Source organism: Papio anubis, chromosome 9 (assembly GCF_008728515.1).
Source record: "Papio anubis isolate 15944 chromosome 9, Panubis1.0, whole genome shotgun sequence".
NCBI classification, from domain to species: Eukaryota; Metazoa; Chordata; class Mammalia; order Primates; family Cercopithecidae; genus Papio; species Papio anubis.
The window spans coordinates 119,513,249-119,533,672 of NC_044984.1; the positions used below are offsets into that span (position 1 = coordinate 119,513,249).

Here is a 20,424-nt window from a genome sequence, read left to right on the forward strand (position 1 = left end):
AAAACAAAAAAAACGGATAACTTTCTGTATTTCTTTTTTTTTTTTTTTTGAGATGGAGTCTCGCTCTGTTGCCCAGGCTGGAGTGCAGTGGCGCCATCTCGGCTCACTGCAAGCTCCGCCTCCCGGGTTCACGCCATTCTCCTGCCTCAGCCTCCCGGTTACCTGGGACTACAGGTGCCCACCACCAAGCCCGGCTAATTTTTTGTATTTTTTAGTAGAGACGGGGTTTCACTGTGTTAGCCAGGATGGTCTCGATCTCCTGACCTTGTGATCCACCCACCTTGGCCTTCCAGAGTGCTGGGATTACAGGCGTGAGCCACCGCGCCCGGCCCACTTTCTGTATTTCATGTAACATTTCTCTCTCCCTTCCTTTCCTCCTTTCCTTCCTTCCTTTCCTTTCTTTCTTTTTGATAGGGTCTCACTCTGTTGCTCAGGCTGGAGTGCAGTGGTATGAACATAGATCACTGCAGCCTTAAAACTTCTGGGCTCAAGTGATCCTCCCATCTCAACCTCCCAAGTAGCTAGGGCTACAGGTGTACACCACCACGCCTGGCTAGTTTTAATTTTTTTGTTTTTTCCAAGACAGGGTCTTACTCTGTCACCCAGGCTGGAGTGCAGTGGTATGATCTCAGCTCATGGCAGCCTCAACCTCCTGAGCTCAGGTGGTCCTCCCACTTCAGTACCCCGAGTAGCTAGGACTACAGGTGCGCACCACCATGGTCGGCTAATATTTTAAAAAATTTTTTGTAGAGACGAGGTTTTACTATGTTGCCCAGGCTGGTCTCGAACTCCTGAACTCAAGCAACCTGCCCACCTTGGCTTCCCAAAGTGCTGGCATTACAGGCATTCGCCACCCTGCCTAGCCTTAGTTTTAACATTTTTTGTAGAGTCTGTCTTACCCAGGCTGGTCTTGAACTCCTAACCTCACGTGATCTTCCTGCCTTAACCTTTCAGAGAGCAGGGATGATAGACATGAGCCCCTTCTGTCAGCCTATATAACATTCTTGAAATGGTAGAATTATAGAGCTAGAGAATATGTAAGTGATTGCCCGGGGTGAGGGTGGTGTAGGGGTCAGGGATGACTATACAGGGGCAACAGGAGGGAAGGGCTTGGGGTGGTGGAAATGTCCTATGTCTCAATTGTGGTGGTTGCAGGAAATTCTGTAAGGTGACAAAGAACCTCGCACATGCATTTTGCATCCATGTCTATTTCCTGCAACCACACACATGCGCACTGCATCCACATCTGTTTTGTGAAACCACACACATGCACATTGCATCCACATCTATTTCGTGAAACCACACACATGCACATTGCATCCACATCTATTTCGTGGAACCACGCACGTGTACGCTGCATCCACATCTATTTTGTGGAACCACGCACATGTATATTGCATCCACGTCTGTTTCCTGGAAACACACATGCACATTGCATCCACATGTGTTTTGTGAAACCACACACATGCATGTTACATCCATGTCTGTTTCCTGGAACCACACACATGCACGTTACATCCACGTCTATTTTGTGGAACCACACACATGCACGTTGCATCCACATCTGTTTTGTGGAACCACACACATACACATTGTATCCACGTCTGTTTTGTGGAACCACACACATGCACATTGTATCCACGTCTGTTTCGTGGAACCACACACATACACATTGTATCCACATCTGTTTTGTGGAACCACACATATGCACATTGTATCCACGTCTGTTTTGTGGAACCACACACATACACATTGTATGCACGTCTGTTTCATGGAACCACACGCATGCACGTTACATCCATGTCTATTTTGTGGAACCACATACATGCACGTTGCATCCACGTCTGTTTCGTGGAACCACATGCATACACATTGTATCCACGTCTGTTTCGTGGAACCACACGCATGCACGTTACATCCACGTCTATTTTGTGGAACCACATACATGCATGTTGCATCCACGTCTATTTTGTGGAACCACACACATACACATTGTATCCACGTCTGTTTCGTGGAACCACACACATGCATGTTACATCCATGTCTATTTTGTGGAACCACATACATGCACGTTGCATCCACGTCTGTTTTGTGGAACCACACACATACACATTGTATCCACGTCTGTTTCGTGGAACCACACGCATGTTGCATCCATTTCTGTTTCCTGTCTTTGCTGTTGTACTCTAACTGTGGAGGATATAACCACTGGGGAAGCTGGGTGAGGGTTCATGGGACCTCTCTGTACTTTCTTTGAAACTTCGTGTGAATCTGTAATTATTAAAAAAAAAACCCCTACAATTATAATCAAAAGATTCTTCAGTTAATAAAAGCATTCCCAATAGAAAATCTTATTTACTTATTTATTTAGAGACAGGTTCTTGCACTGTCGCCCAGGCTGGAGGTCAGTGGTGTGATCATGGCTCACGTGATCCTTCACTTCAGCCTCCTGAGTAGCTGGGACTACAGACGCGTGCCACCATGCCTGGCTCATTTTTACATTTTCGGTAGAGATGGAGTTCTCACTCTGTTGTCAGGGCTGGTCTTGAACTCCCCGGCTCAGGCAATCCTCCCACCTCAGCCTCCCAAAGTGCTGGGATCATAGGCATGAGCCCCTGCACCCAGCCCAATAGAGAATCTTTGTGCAGCGCATGGTGTTAGTGTATTTACTCGGCTGGCTCTCACACAGCCTTTCTTCTGCATGAAGTTAAGTTGACCTGTATCTTGCTTGTGTTCCCTGCGTCTGTTTTCCCTGGGTGTGGATTAATAACCTGCATTGAAACAGGTGGGATTTTTCATTCAGTGTCTGGCTTGCAACTTTTCTTTTTGCAGTGGTCTGTATACAGTTTACTCTTTTTCTCTTCCCAGGGGAAGGCAAAGAGGAAATTGTGAAGGTGACTTTTGAAGAGCTGAGGCAAGAAGTGGCTTTGTTTGCAGCAGCAATGAGGAAAATGGGTGTGAAGAAAGGAGATCGGGTCGTTGGTAAGTATTTTGGGTGCTGGTGATGGTTTGAGGGAGGAGACCAAGCTAGAATGGGTGGTGTGAAGGTCAAGACAACTTTTGAGTGAGGTGGAGTCATGTCCTATTACATGGAACCTGATGGGACTTGGACTCTAAATGCAAGGCAAAAAAAGAGATGAAGGAAAATTGCTGAAAGAATATGCTGCTCTGCGAAGTCAGGAATTTGCTTTGCTTTGTTCCCTGCTTTGTCCCAGAGCCTGAAACAATTCCAGGAACATCAAGGGAGTGCGTTCAATATGGGTTTGCTGGAGGAATGAAGGTGCATTTAGGAGTTAGCCCTGCAGTGGGGCAGGGCAGGAAAGGGCAGTCTGGGCAGCAGAAATGGCCTGTGAAAGGCCTGGAGGCAGTGAGCAGGAGGCGTCTACACGAGCTCTGTGGGGTGGAACATGGAGGGCAGGAGGTGGGGCAGGTGCCCAGGTCTGATCCCAAAGGCCTCGTCCACCTTCTTCTGCTCTGCCTAGAGTTTCCTGAGGTGCTGGTCCGTTCTGACTGCCCTTCCTGCCTTGAGCCATAAAGCAGGGGAAGTAGGACGGAAAAGCAGGCCCCATTTGGGGATTGTTCTAGAAGGAGCAGGGGCTGGAATCTGTAGACCTTGAGGTGTGGCTTGTCCTCCTGCTCTGGGCCGGGGCCCTCCTTTTTTCCCTGGGATAGCAACTGAGGATTTCCCACTAAGAACTACTTAGGTATTTTTCTTTTCTTTTTTTTTTTTTTTTCTGAGATGGAGTCTCGCTCTGTCGCCCAGGCTGGAGTGCAGTGGCGTGATCTTGGCTCACTGCAACCTCCGCCTCCTGGGTTCATGCCATTCTCCTGCCTCAGCCTCCCGAGTAGCTGGGATTACAGGCGCCCGCCACCATGCCCGGCTAATTTTTTTTTTTTTTTGGTATTTTTAGTAGAGATGGGATTTCACTGTGTTAGCTAGGATGGTCTCGATCTCCTGACCTTGTGATCCGCCTGCTGGCCTCCCAGAGTGCTGCGATTACAGGCGTGAGCCACCACGCCCAGCCCTACTTAGGTATTTTTCTCACAATTTTCCTTTCACCTTGACTTCTGGAAAAAATGTAAAGGCCTGTGCATGGACCCGTTCTTTACCCCAAGCAACTTGTTAGTTAATTGAGATGCAGGTAGGTGTGTACATGGGGATGAGCAGGTGTAGACAAAGGAGATTTATCTTCCAGTGCAGCCCTGGTGGTCGGGGCTCCCGACCTCCCTCCCTTTCCCCTCCGTATCATGGGACAAGGACCACAGGAGTTGGGTGGCAGGAAAAGCCGCTGGGGAGGGGCTTGGGCTTTGGAGCCTTGGTGTTTGGCATGGGGGTGCCTCTCCCGAGGGAACTTACTGCAGATTGCTGTTCAGCTTGTTTGCAAAGAGGCAGGAGGAGCTGGGCAGCCTTGTCGTCTATAAGTGCAGTAAGCGGCTGGACCAAGAATCCTGTGCGCCAGGCCCCACTACCCTGCCCCGCCTCCCCCTTGAGTAACAGGGCTGGGCATGGAGTTAGTGCTTAGCCTTTGGTAGCTGACTAGAAAGGAATCCAGTGATGGGCATGCCGGCTGCCTCCTGTCTCAGCCCTCGGCGGCCTGTTCTCCTTTGGCCTATCCTCAGGGTTCACCCTGGTTCGTCGGGGTTGCCGCTCACACGTTACCTCCTCAGAGGCCGTTCCTGGTTAGCCTTCGAAAAATGCATCCCACTCTTCCCGCACCTGCTTTCATCGTAGTCCTCATGGCTCACCTGAAACTGCAGGGATCTTGGTGTATTTGTGCGCATGTGTCCTCGGTACTAGAGGGCAGGGGCTCTGTTTTCTCTCTACTGCTGTATCTTACTTCATAGAGAGTGCCTGGCACCCAGCAGCATCTAAGAAGTGTTTATTGAATGAATGACTATGGGTATTGGGCTGATCATCAGAGCAGGCTTGTTTTTTTTGTTCTTTTTGAGACAGGGTCTCACTCTGTTGCCCAGGCTGGACTGCAGTGGCATGATCATGGTTCACTGCAGCCTTGAACTCCTGGGCTCAAGGGATCCTCCTACCTCAGCCTCCTGCGTAGCTGGGACTACAGGCACATGCCACCGTGCCTGGCTAATTTTTGTATTTGTCGTAGAGACAGGGTCTGACTATGTTGTCCAGGCTGGTCTCAAACTTCTGGGCTCAAGAGATCCTCCTGCCTTGGCCTCCTAAAGTGTTGGGATTACAGGTGTGAGCCGCTGTGTCTAGTCACAGAGCAGGCATTTTTGAGGCTGAAACCTCACTTTTTGGGTTCTTCTTGGTCTGATTTAATCTGTACATCTTTTTTTTTTTTTTTTTTTGAGACTGAGTCTGGCTCTGTCGCCCAGGCTGGAGTGCAGTGGCCGGATCTCAGCTCACTGCAAGCTCCGCCTCCCGGGTTTACGCCATTCTCCTGCCTCAGCCTCCCGAGTAGCTGGGACCACAGGCGCCCGCCACTTCGCCCGGCTAGTTTTTTGTATTTTTTAGTAGAGACGGGGTTTCACCGTGTTAGCCAGGATGGTCTCGATCTCCTGACCTCGTGATCCGCCCGTCTCGGCCTCCCAAAGTGCTGGGATTACAGGCTTGAGCCACCGCGCCCGGCCATCTGTACACTTTTAAGGTCTTGCAAAGGAATGCAAAATGTTCTAACTCCAGTTTTTTTTTTTTTTTCCTTCCAGTTCTCATTTTAAAAAATCTTCTTTTGGGCCGGGCGCGGTGGCTCAAGCCTGTAATCCCAGCACTTTGGGAGGCCGAGACGGGCGGATCACGAGGTCAGGAGATCGAGACCATCCTGCCTAACACGGTGAAACCCCGTCTCTACTAAAAAAAATACAAAAAAACTAGCCAGGCGAGGTGGCGGGCGCCTGTAGTCCCAGCTACTCGGGAGGCTGAGGCAGGAGAATGGCGTAAACCTGGGAGGCGGAGCTTGCAGTGAGCTGAGATCTGGCCACTGCACTCCAGCCTGGGCAACAGAGCAAGACTCCGTCTCAAAAAAAAAAAAAAAAAATCTTTTGAAGCAAACATTTCTGAGTGAAGGAGAGACAGAACAGGTTATATTGGGGACAGTCAGGGTTCCTCTGGGCTGTGCTTTCTTTGAGGAGACACCTGGCCCCGACGCCCTGGACTCTTCAGAGTTGAGCTAATCCCTTGTGCCCCAGCCGTTTCATGGGTCTCAGTTGGATACCAGTTTGACCTGATCACAGTTACTAGGATTTGGGACTTTGAGTTTCCCAGAAAACACTAGAAAATGATTCTGCGGATTAAATGGGGTTGGATGCTTTAGAGTCTTGGAAAGATGGAGTTAAAGCTGTGCGTAGCTCCGTTTTCCTTTGTCTGTGAAGTGGTCCCCAGGGTTGGTGTCTGATGTGCCATGGGAGAAGGGCCAGCTCCTCCTCACTTGTCAGTCACACGGAGTCAGCTGGTTAAGCAGCCTCCCCTGGGCACCGAGTCCTGCCCTGCCCCTGGGGGTGACAGTGTTGAGATGCTTCAGTTTACACTCACAGCCAAGTCTCATCTTTGTGGCAAACTCAGTAAACGCCATCCATCTGCCGGATGTGCGTGGAACCCCATGGTGGTGTGACCCCTGCCCCCTGGATGCTTATGGCCCAGCAGGGGATACCAGTGGATATTTCTGTTTGTGTGAATCTGGACAAACAGAAATACCCACTGTAGAGGGGAGAAGGGGGGACAAAGGGAGCCAGCCGACCAGGGACCCCTGGGGGCGCACCTGGGCAGCTGCACTTCGCTCTGATGAGGCCTTGGCCATGGCCCTTTGTCTCGCGACTGCCTTCTGCCTGACTATACAGGTCCTTTCCTCTGGATTGTGTAGGGTGATCTGGTTAATTGATCATCGTTTCTGTGGCCATGAGGATTCCCTGCCTCTGTTGTCATGAAAGCCGACCAGCTAGGAGGTGGAGGGCCTGAGGACCTCTGCCCTCTATGGGCTTGAATATGGCTCTTGCTTGTGTTCTTCATCTCTCCACCCATTATCTACCCATTCATCCATCCATCTTCCATTTATCATCCATCACTTATCCATCCATCCAACTATCCATCCGTCCATCCATCCAACTGTCCATACATTCTTCTCTCTACCTACCCATTCACCCATCATCCATCCATCTCTCCATCCACTCATCTATCCTCCACCCATTATCTACCCATTCATCCATCTCATCTTCCATTCATCATCCCTCATACATCATCCATCCAACTATCCATCTATCCATCCATCTATCCGTCTATACATTCTTCTCTCTACCTACCCATTCACCCATCATCCATCTGTCCATCCATTTATCTGTTCTCCATCTGTCATCCGTCCATTCATTCATCCATCCATCCTCCATTCATCATCCATCATCCATCCATCCATCCATCCTTTCTTCTTTCCATCCATCCATTCATCTATCCATCCATCCATCTGCCAGCCAGCAAATATCTGAGGACCCTTGATGTGCAGGGCATGGTAAAAGGCATTTGGTAAAGCAAAGAACAAGACACGCAAAGTCCCAGCCCTCATGTGAGAACCAGATACTAAACAGCCAGTTACACAGGTGATTATTCATTTGCAGTTATGCTAAGTTTGGTGAAGGAGAAATACAGTGTGCTTCGAAGTTTACTAGTTGGGGGACCTGAGTTCACCAGGTTGAGGGCAAGACGGCCTTGGAGAAGGCTGGTCTGAGGAAGTTTCATTTGAGTGAAGAGCTGCAGGGTGAGCGCACACTGAGTGGAGACTGCTGGTGTTCAGCAGATCAGACAGCTGTGCAAAGGCCCTGAGGCAGGAGGCGATTAGGACAACTGAGGAGTCGGAAGAAGGCTGCTGTGACCAGATCCCAGGGAGAGAGGGGGAGCAGAGGGAGGAGAGGCCGCAGGGTCACTGTCATCAGAGCATGGAGAATGGATTGCAGGGGGATAGTGGGGAGTGGACAGGCTGGCAGCAGGCGATTTAGCTGGGTGGGGGATGGTGGTCAGGATCCTCAGGCAGTTCAAGGCCAGCCCCCTGTCCACTCTGACCCTGGCTCTCAGAGGAACCTTTTGGATGTCTGCTGCCTCCCATACCCTGAACCCAAGGCTTCTTCCTGTGTTTTCTCCACAGGTTATTTACCCAACAGTGAGCACGCTGTTGAGGCGATGCTGGCTGCCGCAAGCATTGGCGCCATCTGGAGCTCCACGTCCCCAGACTTCGGTGTGAATGTGAGTCAGGGTCTGTGGCAGAGGGGGCACCCCTTGCCCTGTGAGCTTCCTGGGTAGCGGCTGTAGGGGCTGAATTCCCAGGGGAGCCAGATAGCAGCGTGAGCCTGGCAGGAGGAGGAGGCGTTGCAGCGGCCTCTGTGGGGAAAGAAGCCAGAAAGACTTGTGTCTCGGTCTTCCTTTCAAGCAGTCCTGACGTGCCCTGCCCTGGCCCCCGCCCCCCGCCGTGCTCATGGAAGACCTGGGCAGGTGGCGTATGCAGCAGCCGGTGTTGTTAAGGTCTAGTGAGGTCTAGCCCTGTCTTCCTCACCTGGGACTTAGTGACCACGTGAGGTTTGCTAAGTCTGTGTCCTCTGAGGACAGTTTTTAAGATTTTTGTTCTCAAAGTCTTACTTGCAGAAGTTCCCCGGGACCTCCTTGTGTTGGTTTCTGCTGTTTCCAGCCCATTCCTCTGGACCTGTGCTCGTGCTGTGTGGGTGTGCACTCTGGGAGAGCGGCCTCTCTGTCCCCAAACCGCCCCAGCGTGTGTCCAGCTGCCCAGAGTGGCCCAGGCAGGGCCGGAAGCATGTGCTGATCCCCTGTGGCCCCCCGGCCTCTAAATCCCTCCACGGGGCAAATGAAGTAGCCACAGAGTGGGTCTTCCTGGGGCCCCCACTCCCCAGCCAGGGCCCTCTCCTGGCTGCAGAGCCTTGGACGTCAGGGACCTTCAGGAGCCATGAGACCCCGTTACAGGACATGCAGCGTCCGGGTCCCTGATCGCTCCTCCTGGTGCCAGCTGCCCCTGTTCTGGGCCAGGCCCTGTGCTGTGCATCAGTCAGCAGCACCAGCCGCAAGTGTGGCTGCTGGCCCTTTAGAGCCCAGTGCGTGGAGTTGGTGTCTGTGCTTGTCCACAGGGGAGGCTTTTGGGTGTGAGCTTAGAAATCATGTCCACTTACAGGCTTGCTTTTTCGGTAAGATTTTGGAGGAGGAGTCTCCTTTCTCCCCACCGTGGAAGGAGAGATCAGACACAGGCCTGGAGGAGTGAGACTGGCCGGCCATGCGTCAGGCTGCAGCACCAGCCGGGCTGAGAATGGAGCCCTGCTGGGTTCAGGGAGGGCGTGGCCACCTTGTAGATCCAGACTTTGGCTGGATGGCGTGCCCTGCCTTTTGGAACTTTCTGTGTTCTTTCCCAGGCCATCCCCAGGTCAGCAGGGACTGACCTGAGACAGAAACTCAACCTGTGGCCTTTCTTGTCCCCAGGGCCCTCTGTGGGGGCTGCCTGGGCTGCTGGGGCCAGTGGTGTCCTTGTGGGAGGGTCTGGAGCGGTGGGGTTCCTGGACACTCAGACCCCTCAGCCGACCTTGAGCCAGGCTGTCCAGGGCAGAGGGAAGGGCCCCAGGGCGAGATGACAGATGGCCGGGTGTGCTCAAGGCCGGGCAGGCTGGCTGCCTCTGCTCCACGCAGCTTCCTTGATCAGTGTCCTTGGGCAAGCGCCCTGGTGTCCCCAGAGGGCGAACGGCAGCAATGTTAATGCAAGTGCGGGGAGCCCGTGCAGATGGTAGGGGCCACGTTTGTGTGGAGCTGGGGACAGGGTGTGACCCTCCAGGCCAGCCCAGTAAGTGTTAGCTACTGTTAGCTAGTTGGGAGATGGGTGTGTTTTTAGTTCAATTATGACTGACGTTTTGTAAATGGGTTGTAAGAGGCTAGGAGAGCCGTATGTGGCAGGGGAGTGATCATGGCCTCCCAGGGCTGGAGTGTAGCCCCCTCTGCCTGGAGAGGTGATATCAGAGCTCCTGGAATGGTGCCTTTGGTGGTGTGTCTGAGGCCAGGGCGCGGAGGGAGGGAGAGCCTCTGACTCTGCATGGCTGCAGTGGCAGGGCTGGACCCCAGCCTGTCTCATGGCCTCATCCAGCCTTGCTGGGTCATTGTCCTGTGCATGTCACTCCCTGCAGACTCCAGTCCAGCAGGATCTGCCCATCCTGGCAGGACCCAGGAGAGATGCATGGCTCTGTAGCAAACGTGGTCTCTGGGACACTGCTTCCTGGCTGGGGTTGGTCCAGGGTTTTCTGGAATCACAGCCTCCCCGAGCCGCCTCTGGAGTGGGAAGTGCTGGCCGAGCTGCTGGGCGCACTAGATGGCAGCATGGCTCTGCCCGCCCCATGGCTCCCGCAGCTTCTGGGAAGAGAATAGTCCCAGGCGTCGTGGCTATGTCTCAGGTTAGAAAACAGGGCCACCCGCCCTCCTGCTGAGATGCTTCTCTCTGTCCCTCATTTTGCTAGTGTCCAAGGTATAGACTCCACCCTTCCGGAGATGGGGGTGTGTGTGACTCGCGTTACTTGCACTCGAACCGAGATCCAGCCGGTTGGCAGGGAGTCTGCGGCATTTGGCGACTTCGTGGCAGGCATTATTGGGCAGCACTCCTGGCCGCATGCACCCAGCGTGGGAGGCCCTGTGTGGATGCCATGTGGCACAGCGCTTGGTCCCACAGACACCTGGACACCCGCTGTCGGAGCTGAGTAAGGACCTGGCACAGGTCGATCGTGCCAAAGCCTCGGCTCACTCTCTGTTTACTATCCTTGTTCAGGGGCTAAAACTAACAGGAACGAATTCCTGGAGTTGCTGACGAGGTGGGGCTGGAACTGAGCCGAGGCTGGTGGGTTCTGGGCTCGTGGACAGTTCCCTGCATCGGTTTACTTAAAAAGGAGGTCCCATTTTTAATTTCCAGCATCACCATGTTAAACTTCAGACGGTGCCCCATTTTCAGTAAGGGGCGCTCTTCGAAAACTACAATGAAACGTGAATGTCTTCCCTTTGGAATCATGTTTTCTCTTGCTTTGAAATTATGTTTCTTTGAATCTCAGAGAATATTGTAAAGGGAAATTGCCACTCTCCTACAAATCCTGCGTTGACTTCTGGTCTCTGTTGCTGGAGTCGCACCGTTGGACTCGTGGGTTCATGCGCCTGTCCGCTGAGAGCTCCTCGGCTGGCTGTGGTCTGCTGCAGAGCCACAGACCGCAGTGGGCTGTCCAGGGAGTGCTGGGGCATCATCTTTCCTCGATGACATTGGGGGAACGCATTTCTGGCCTCCGTCACTCCCTGTGCTTTATTTCCACCCATTCCGGGCTCTCTCCCACCACTGCCCACCTCCCTCTGCCCGCTCTCTGCTGGCTGCCTGGGCATCTCAGTTTGCCTTACTAATGCTTTTGGGCTCAGAGGGCATCGCCAGGTTGGAGAAGTGCTCTGTTCTCAGCATTCCCAACCTTTCCCGCCCTAGCAAGATCTCTAGGTCCTGAGTCTTCTGATGGCTTTGGGTTTTTTGTTTCACTGTTTACCTTTGAGCCTTTGCCATTTTCAGAGATGTCAGGGAAGGCCACCCTCTGATCCCCGCACACCAGAGAGCCCAGCCTGTAGCCTGCAGGCCTTGTCCTCCTGAAGTGCCATCAGGTGGCCGTGTGTGTGTGTGTGTGTGTGTGTGTGTGTAAATAGGACAGCCATTCTCGCTCGCTCTGGGTGGCTGTCAGCGTGATTCAATACCGGCTGTTGGTTTCAATGCTTGATTGGTTGCTAAGCACCGTATTCGGGTCAGACACATGTTCATAGGTGTGTTTATTTTGTTGCAACATGAAAGCCATCCTCCAGCAGCTCTCCTGGGCCAGGACAGGCCGACAGCTGGTTTTGGATGCTCAAGATCTTGACCCCTGCTGGTCCAGCCAGGAAAACTTCAGCTGTGTCAGAGGACACAGCCTCAGGGAGGCTGTGATTCCTGAGTCATTTCACGGGGCTGGGGGCCAGACCTCTGATTCGGAAACACTTGTCTTTGTAGCCCTGATCACTGTCACTGTGCCTGGGGTCCTGTGGCATTTGAGCCCCAGATCACTGGCAGGCTCAGTCCTTTCACCCTGAGATCCTGGTTGCCCTGTACTGGGCTAGTTCTCTGAGATCCCAGCTTCCTTGTGGAAATTTTCTGCTGCCCTCCGGGGCTCTCCCAGGCTGGCTCCCTCTGTTTCTTTCCTGGCCTCGGGCTTCCTGGCTGGTCTTCCTCTGGGCCCCACTCCACCTGCTCCTGGGTGTTGATCTCTGTGTCCTCTCTTCAGAACAGCCTCTTCTCCCTCCCGCCTACCCTGTGGGACCTGCTTATTCTTTTTTTTTTTTTTTTGAGACGGAGTCTTGCTCTTTCGCCCGGGCTGGAGTGCAGTGGCGCGATCTCGGCTCACTGCAAGCTCTGCCTCCCGGATCCACGCCATTCTCCTGCCTCAGCTTCCGGAGCAGCTGGGACTACAGGCGCCCGCCACCAGGCCCGGCTAATTTTTTGTATTTTTAGTAGAGACGGGGTTTCACTGTGTTAGCTAGGATGGTCTAGATCTCCTGACCTCGTGATCCACCTGCCCGTCCTCCCCAAGTGCTGGGATTACAGGCGTGAGCCACCGCGCCCGGCCTTATTGCCCCTCTCCTAAGGCTGTGAAGGGCAGTGAGTGCCTCTAATGAGCTCAAACTGGGGCCTGGCACATAGTAAGCATTCAGTAAATGCTCAATATGTTTTACTGGCAATCATTTATTCCCCATGAAACCAAGGATTCTCAGTCTATCTTAGAATCTTGGGCACAGAGAGGGCACCAGTGTAGACATGCCATTCGTGGATTGTGTGCTCGCTACAGCAAAGGTCTGGACAGGCCCCGTGCCTGTGGGTGAGGGAGCTTGGGTGTCAGGGGTGTTGGGACTCACTTTGCATAAGGGGTGACGGGCTGGAGGGAGCCAGGTGCAGGGATGCCTTGTCCAGGGCCATGTGGCCAGGAAAGGGAGGAGTAAGGACCATGGACTTAGAGTAGGTTGCATGTGTTACCTTGATATTTGCATAGAGCTAGCCTCAGAAGTAAACAGAGGGACACCCAAGTCCCAGCAGGACATGAAAGTCTGAGAAATCGCTGTGCATGCACTTAGGTAAGAGGGTGTGGTATCTTTCCAGGAAGGGCAGGCACTTGCTCTCGGGGGATGCATCTGGGTACTGAGAATGGGGAAGAGGGGCTCACCTGGCTGGGGGTGAGCTTCTGTTTGGATGCCTTGTTCCAGTGCCAGTGCCCAGGTGCTGGTCTAGGGGGTGGAGGCTTCTCTCCCAGATGCTTCTGTCCTGGTCTCCTGCCCATCAGAGGTGGCTGGGGAGGAGGAAGGGGTAGCATTCTCAGTCCAGGAGGGCTGAGTGTCAGGAAGGGCCATTTCTGGACATGATCACTTGCTTTCTGGTGTGGGCAGGGTGTATGTTAGCATCAGGCCCAAGGAGGGCCAGCCCTGTGGCCTGTGGAGTAAATGCTGGTGGGACCGGGGTGCCACCTGCCTGCAGACTCGCCCGGGTGCTGCTGGGCTGCTGGTGGGCACCATTTTGGGGCTTTCTGCACCACCTCTGTGTAGCAGTTTAGAGTAGAAGAAGAAGAAGTAGGAAATAGCCTTTGTCCACCAAGAGTGTCACCGAGGATGGGGTACTGGGGGTACCCTTGAAATGAAGGAGGGAGGAGGTGGATGATGACCGAAGGCCTGATGTCCTGAGGCCAGGGGCCAAGTCCCTGTTAATTGCATGTCCTATGAACTTTTTTTAAACTGACGCTGAAGTTGGCCAATGTTTCACTTAAAAACAAAACAAAACAGGCTGGGCGCAGTGGCTCACGCCTGTAAACCCAGCACTTTGGGAGGCCGAGGCGGGCAGATCACAAGGTCAGGAGATCGAGACCACGGTGAAACCCCGTCTCTATTAAAAATACAAAAAATTAGCCGGGCGCGGTGGCAGGCGCCTGTAGTCCCAGCTACTCAGGAGGCTGAGGCAGGAGAATGGCGTGAACCCGGGAGGTGGAGCTTGCAGTGAGCCGAGATTGCGCTACTGCACTCCAGCCTGGGGCACAGAGCGAGACTCTGTCTCAAAAAAACAAAACAAAACAAAACAAAACCAAAAAAAGTACATTGGGGTGGCTCCAAGGGCGTCTCTGTAATAATGTCACATTCATTCCCTTGCCACCCACCTGCCTGCCTTGAACTTTGCTGAGGGGCAGAGGAAGTGGCAGGAGTAGAGAGAGAGGCTTGACTCGGTCTGTGCCTCCTCCTGTGCCTTCTGCAGTGGCCAACGTGTTCGGCTGGAGGAAGACCCCTCGTTCTTGTCATGACCGTGCATCCTGAGAGCACTTGCAGCCTTCCTTCCTCCTGTCCAGTTGGCACTGGCGGGGGCTGCCAGAAGTTCTCAAGACTCAGGGAGCCCCAGATGAGCTCACAAGTCCCCAGGGGGAGCCCCATCTCAGTAATCCCCGCCAAGCCAGGAGCCCGAGCTGTGCCCCACATCCTTTCACTCCCTTCCCTACCATTGGCTGTTCTTGCCGCCTCTCCACTGTCCTCCTTCATACGTTTGATTGAGCGGTTCCTCGGTTCCTCCGTGACCCCGGCTAGGCACTGCCGTCGCTCACGCCTGCCGTCACAGTAGCTTCAGACCAGTCTCGTTTCTGCTTCTCTCCACTATACACCTTTTTTATCTTCCTTTTCTTTCTTTTTTAACTTTAATCACCTTTCTACTATCCAGTATACACCCTTCAACAGGTGGCTCTGCACCAGTGTTTGCTTCTGTCTCTCTCCCAGATTAAATATTCTTTAGAGGGCCGGGCCCGGTAGCTCACACCTGTAATCCCAGCACTTTGGGAGGCTGAGCCTGATAGGATCACTTGAGTTCAGGAGTTTGAGACCAGCCTGGGCAACATGGCGAGACTCCATCTCTACAAAAAACAAATAAATTAGCTGGGTGTGGTGACGCACAGCCTGATCCTGAGCCTGGGAGGTGGAGTCTGAGTGAGCTGTGATCTGTCTACTGTACTCTAGCCAGGGTGACAGTCTCCAAAAAAAAAAAAAAAATCCTTCAGTGACTTTCTCATGTTCTTTTGTTCTGTTTTTCTCATTACCTTTTTTTTTTTTTTTCCCTGAGACAGAGTCTCACTCTGTCACCGAGGCTGGAGTGCAGTGGCACGCTCTCAGCTCACTGCAACCTCTGCCTCCCAGGTTCAAGTCATTCTCCTGCCTCTGCCTTCCAAGTAGCTGAGACTACAGGCGTGCGCCACCACACCTGGCCAATTTTTGTATTTTTAGTAGAGATGGGGTTTCACTATGTTGGCCAGGCTGGTCTTGAACTCCTGATCCTCAAGTGGATTCACCCGCCTTGGCTTTCCACGGCGCCTGGCCCTCATTACCTTTTCAAACTGTATTGCTGGGGTTTAACATAACTATTTATTTTGCTGGATTGAGTTAAATGTGGCCATCTTGCCTAACTTTGATTTGTTCTAGTGATTCTTCTGGAGATTTTCACAGATTTTGTGTGCAACTGTTCCCGTTGTGTGCCGGGGGCAAACTATTTCTGGTTCTCACCCCGGGACGTAGGTGGGGTTGTTTGGCACAGGTACAGGTGGGCTAGGGGTGGGTGTCTTGCGTGTTCTTTTCTCACTGGACATCTCATCTTTTACCAAGTGCGATATGTGCCATCAGGTGTCTGCCAGATACCTATTGTCAGTGAGGAAGTTTCCTTCAGTTTCCAGCTGATTAAAGCATGGGTGGAAAGCACGTTGCCTTTTATCGGAAGCTTCCAAGATAATTCTGCAATTTCCCCCTGCGTTAGCCTCTTGCTGTAGTCGATACCATTGGTCTGTAATCTCTCCCTCTTTTGTGTGTTTCCTGTCTTTCTCTGCCTTCTGTAATGGCTTACACAGAAGGGATGCTGTAGCTTACAGAGACGTGGTGCTCTCGCCTGCAGAGCTGCCCACCCTGGTGTCCCTGGAGGAGGTAGATCTTTGTCACTTCAGCTGTCGTGCTGCTTTTTGAATAAATTTTGGTAATTTATATTTTCTTGAGAAGTCATCCATTCTATCTGGGTTTCAAAATCTATTAAACATTGTTTTCTGGCTCATGAATCTTTTCTGTAGTCAAGTGTGACTTCTAATTTTGAGAGGCCACATGCTTCAGTTTATTCATCTGCAATATGAGGGTGATAAGGGCACCCATGTCCAAGGTTAGTCTGAGCAGTAAATGAGCAAGTATCGGTCCAGCGCTTAGGGCAGCACCTGACACACAGTAAGTGTTCTGCAAGCGGTAACTGGAAATGTTAGGTTTCCTTTTTTTTTTTTTTTTTTTGTTTGAGATGGAGTCCTGCTCTGTCACCTAAGCCAGAGTGCAGTTAGTGGTGTGATCTCAGTTCACTGCAACCTCTGCCTCCCAGGCTCAAGCAATTCTCCTGCCTCAGCCTCCCGAGTAGCTGGGATTATAGGCATGGGCCACCGTGTCCGGCTAATTTTTGTATTTTTAGTAGAGACAGAGTTTCTCAGTTTTGGTTAGGCTGGTCTCAAACTCCTGACCTCAAGTGATCTGCCTGCCTTGGCCTCCCAAAGTGCTGGGATTACAGGCAGGAGCCACTGCACCCGGCCAAAATACTAGGTTTTTTCTTGATCATGTATTTCAAGAAGCTTACTTTTATTTTGTTTTGAGACAGGGTCTTTCTCTGTTGCCCAGGCTGGAGTACAGTGGTGTGAACATAGTTCACTGCAGCCTCGAACTCCTGGGCTCAAGCAGTCCTCCCACCTCCGCCTCCCACGTAGCTGGGATTACAGGTGCCCTGCTAATTTAATAAAAAAACATTTTTGTGGCTGTCTAAGCTCGTCTCCCAAAGTGTTGGGATTACAGGCGCGAGCCACCGTGCCTACTAAGAGGCTTATGTTATTGGTTGTTTTGGAAAAATGATTTTTGATTTTGCTGATCGAGTCCATCATTAGTTTTTCCTATGGTTTTAATTTCTTCTCTCCTTTTCTTTCCCTGGCTACCTAATTTTGAGTGTAGTTTACTGAAAACATTGGAAATGGAAAACAATAACATTTGCAATTGTTTTCCTGTTGTGTTTCTGATAGATCGTATGTTCTGGGGAGTGGGAACCATGTTTGTCTGGTTCCCTGGCACGGTGCCTGGCACCTAGCACATGGAATAAATAAATGCTTTCTACTCCCTACTCTTCTCTGTTAATTCAGCTTCTAGTTTGGGAAACTGGACAGTGTTGAATAAACTCGCAATCCTAGAACTCTTTGCCCAGAGATTCTCAAATCTTATCCCACCTCAGGATCATCTGGACGGCTGGTGAGAAGAGATTGCTGGGCCCCCTGCAGAGTTTCCAGTTCATTAGGTCTGGGGCTCCAGGTGAGGCTGACGCTGGCTGCCCTGGGGACCACACTTTCAGCTGTCCAGCCTCCCTCCCTCAACACTCTGCCCCTTAGACTCCCGCAGAGTCAGCGCTTCTGCTTCCCTGCTTCCCTGCTAAGAGTCATGGGGCAGCTCTGAAAACAAATGCCCGCCGCTCCTAACCCGTTAATTAGTTATCCTAATGAGCATAATTAACTTAATAGTCCCACCGTAGGTGGTGCTACCAGGCAGCCAGGGTGGATAGCCCTGGCCTGTGAAGTCCTTACTCAGAGGTTCTGGGGCCACTGTGTGTGCCCTGGGGGGCAGCCCCAGGTGTTGGTCTTGAACCGCTTGTATCAGGCTCATGTGTGAGGGAATAGCAGCCATCTGGGCGATGCCTACCCATGTTTGTGGATGGCAGTCTGTTAACACAGTGTAACCTGGAGGATGGCTAGGAGGGAAGTGAATAGAAGCCTTGTCTGAGAGTGCTTTAATCTGTTACTAACTAATAATCTGGACTAACACTCAGGGAGTATCAGTGAATGTTATGAGTTCCAGGAACAAGCCCATGCCTGCATGGGAGGAATCCCGTCTTTCAGGAAAGCAGTGCCGTTGGCTGGACTGCAGACTCCACGTGCAGTACAGACCGGAGACATGGGTGTGGCGATCCTGCCTTTGAAGATGGGGCTCGTTAACTAGCGTGTGCACATGTAGGCTTATGCCATTGGTTGGCATAAATGCACTGCTTGGAGGATTCAGGTTCCTCTTTAATTGAAGATTCCGAGAACAAAAATATGGGACCACTTTGCTTTGCTGTTGTTGCCTGTTTGGAAGATGAGTCTTCTTTTGTATACACTAGTGGAGCTGTGCTAACAGGCTCTTTCTGTGAAGTGGGGAATCTTTTTGGTAGTGCAATACACACTCTATACTCTTCCTATTTCAGTATATGTCTGTAAATACTTCTGGTATTTCTTGATATTGATACCTTCCTTGGCATGGTGGTTGTTCTCAGATATAAGATGTGCTTTGATCAACTTTTTTTTTGAGATGGAGTCTCGCTTTGTTGCCCAGGGTGGAGTGCAGTGGCACTATCTCAGTTCACTGCAAACTCTGCCTCCCCGGGTTCAAGCGATTCTCCTGCCTTAGCCTCCTGAGTAGCTGGGACTACAGGCGTGCACCACCATGCCTGGGTAATTTTTGTATTTTTAGTAGAGATGGGGTTTCACCATGTTGGTCAGGCTGGTCTCAAACTCCTGACCTCATGATCCGCCCGCCTTGGCCTCCCAAAGTGCTGGGATTACAGGCGTGAGCCACCGTGCCTGCCTTTTTTTTTTTTTTTTTTTTAAAGACCAGAGTCTCACTCTGTTCCCAGGCTGGAGTGCAATGGCACAATCTCGGCTCACTGCAACCTCTGTCTCCTAGGTTCAAGCGATTCTCCTGCCTTAGCCTCCCAAGTGGCTGGGGCCACAGGCCTGTGCCACCATGCCTGGCTAAGTTTTGTATTTTTAGTAGAGATGGGGTTTCACCACAGTGGCCAGGCTGGTCTTGAACTCCTGACCTCAAGTGATCCACCTGCCTCGGCCTCTCAAAGTGCTTGGATTACAGGTGTGAGCCAGCGCGCCCGGCCACATCTACTTTCTTTATTGGCTGCGGGTGCTGCGGACACAGGGACCTGGCCATGCAACCTGATGATGTTGCCCTTTCTCTCCTGTGAAATGCAGCGGTCCTAGTGGCTACCGAAGGTTTTTGCCATTTTGTTGTTTTAGAGACAGGATCTCACTCTGTGCCCAGGCTGGAATGCAGTGGTGCAAGCGTAGCTCACTCCAACCTTGAACTCCTGGGCTCAAGCAATCCTCCCACCTCAGCCTCCAGAGTAGCTGGGACTACAGGCACCCACCACCATGCCTGCTGGGTTTTGCCTTTTGGATGATCAATGATGACTTTCTCCTCCTGCTTTCAGGGTGTGCTGGACCGGTTTTCTCAAATTCAGCCGAAGCTCATCTTCTCTGTGGAGGCCGTTGTCTATAACGGCAAAGAGCACAACCACATGGAAAAGCTGCAGCAGGTGGTTAAAGGTGTGTGGCCCTTCCAGCTCCCAGCCGGCATGGCCGGGTGTGTGTGCCGGTACATCAGAGTCTGCCAGGAGTCAGCCTGGGTAGTCTCTGCCCCAGATTGAGTTATATTCTCTGCCCCAGATGGTGTTATATTTTGTGGGGGGGAAAAAAGCAGCAGCCAAGCATCTTTGTCCTGTAACCTTGTGTTTTCTCCTCCCGCTCCTTCCAGGCCTACCAGACTTGAAGAAAGTGGTAGTGATTCCTTACGTGTCCTCCAGAGAGAAGATAGACCTTTCAAAGATTCCCAACAGGTAATGTACCGCATTCTGACCCACAGGTCCGTGTGGAACCCACTGGAGCTCCCGCGGGGAAGTAGGCCCCTGGATCTCCCACTGGGGGTCACTCAGGATTTTAGAAGTGGAGGAAGTTTTAGTTAAAAGCGTCATTTTGTAGATGAGACACCTGAAGCCGGCCCCAGAGGAAATCCCCCAAGGCCACACAGTAAATGAGTGGCGGAAGAGAGAGGTCCCAGGAACCCTCACTCTTCCGATCTGGTGTCCCTCGTGTAGGGGGCTCTGATGGGGCCAAGCCCACCTTCCCAGATTGGCCACAGAAGTTCTGCATTGGAAATCATGTGTACATGTATGTGCACATGTGGGTGCATGCAATGCACACGACACAGACACATGCATATCTACATGTGTACACATGTATATGCATTTACACATGTACATATGCGCACAGGTGCACAGGCATGTGTACATGTGTATGTATGGCTATGCATACATGAACACTGATATAGGTATTTTTCACCCTTTAGGACACGCATGTGTTCCCCATTGCTGATAACATCTTTCTTCCTTGGCTTTCTGACATTTATAAAAGAATAAACCACATGTTTTGTGTACCAAATAGAATTGTAAGAATCTTAATTTTGAATAGAGATTAAGGAAATGGATTATGGTTTAGTCAAAGTTGAATTTGTCCCAAAGTTCTTAGAGTTACCTTCCTTTATTTTTTCTT

General features: G+C 51.7%; 1 protein-coding gene across 1 annotated transcript in view; it reads left to right on the forward strand.

The window, feature by feature from the left end:
• The window catches only part of AACS (acetoacetyl-CoA synthetase), an 80,576-nt gene that overhangs the window by 20,426 nt on the left and 39,726 nt on the right, over positions 1 to 20,424 (forward strand). Inside the window, exons 4-7 of the mRNA XM_031650921.1 lie at positions 2,869 to 2,982; positions 8,097 to 8,194; positions 19,308 to 19,422; positions 19,631 to 19,712. Of these exons, the coding sequence (XP_031506781.1) occupies positions 2,869 to 2,982; positions 8,097 to 8,194; positions 19,308 to 19,422; positions 19,631 to 19,712 (409 nt within the window). The remainder of the gene's footprint in view (positions 1 to 2,868; positions 2,983 to 8,096; positions 8,195 to 19,307; positions 19,423 to 19,630; positions 19,713 to 20,424) is intronic.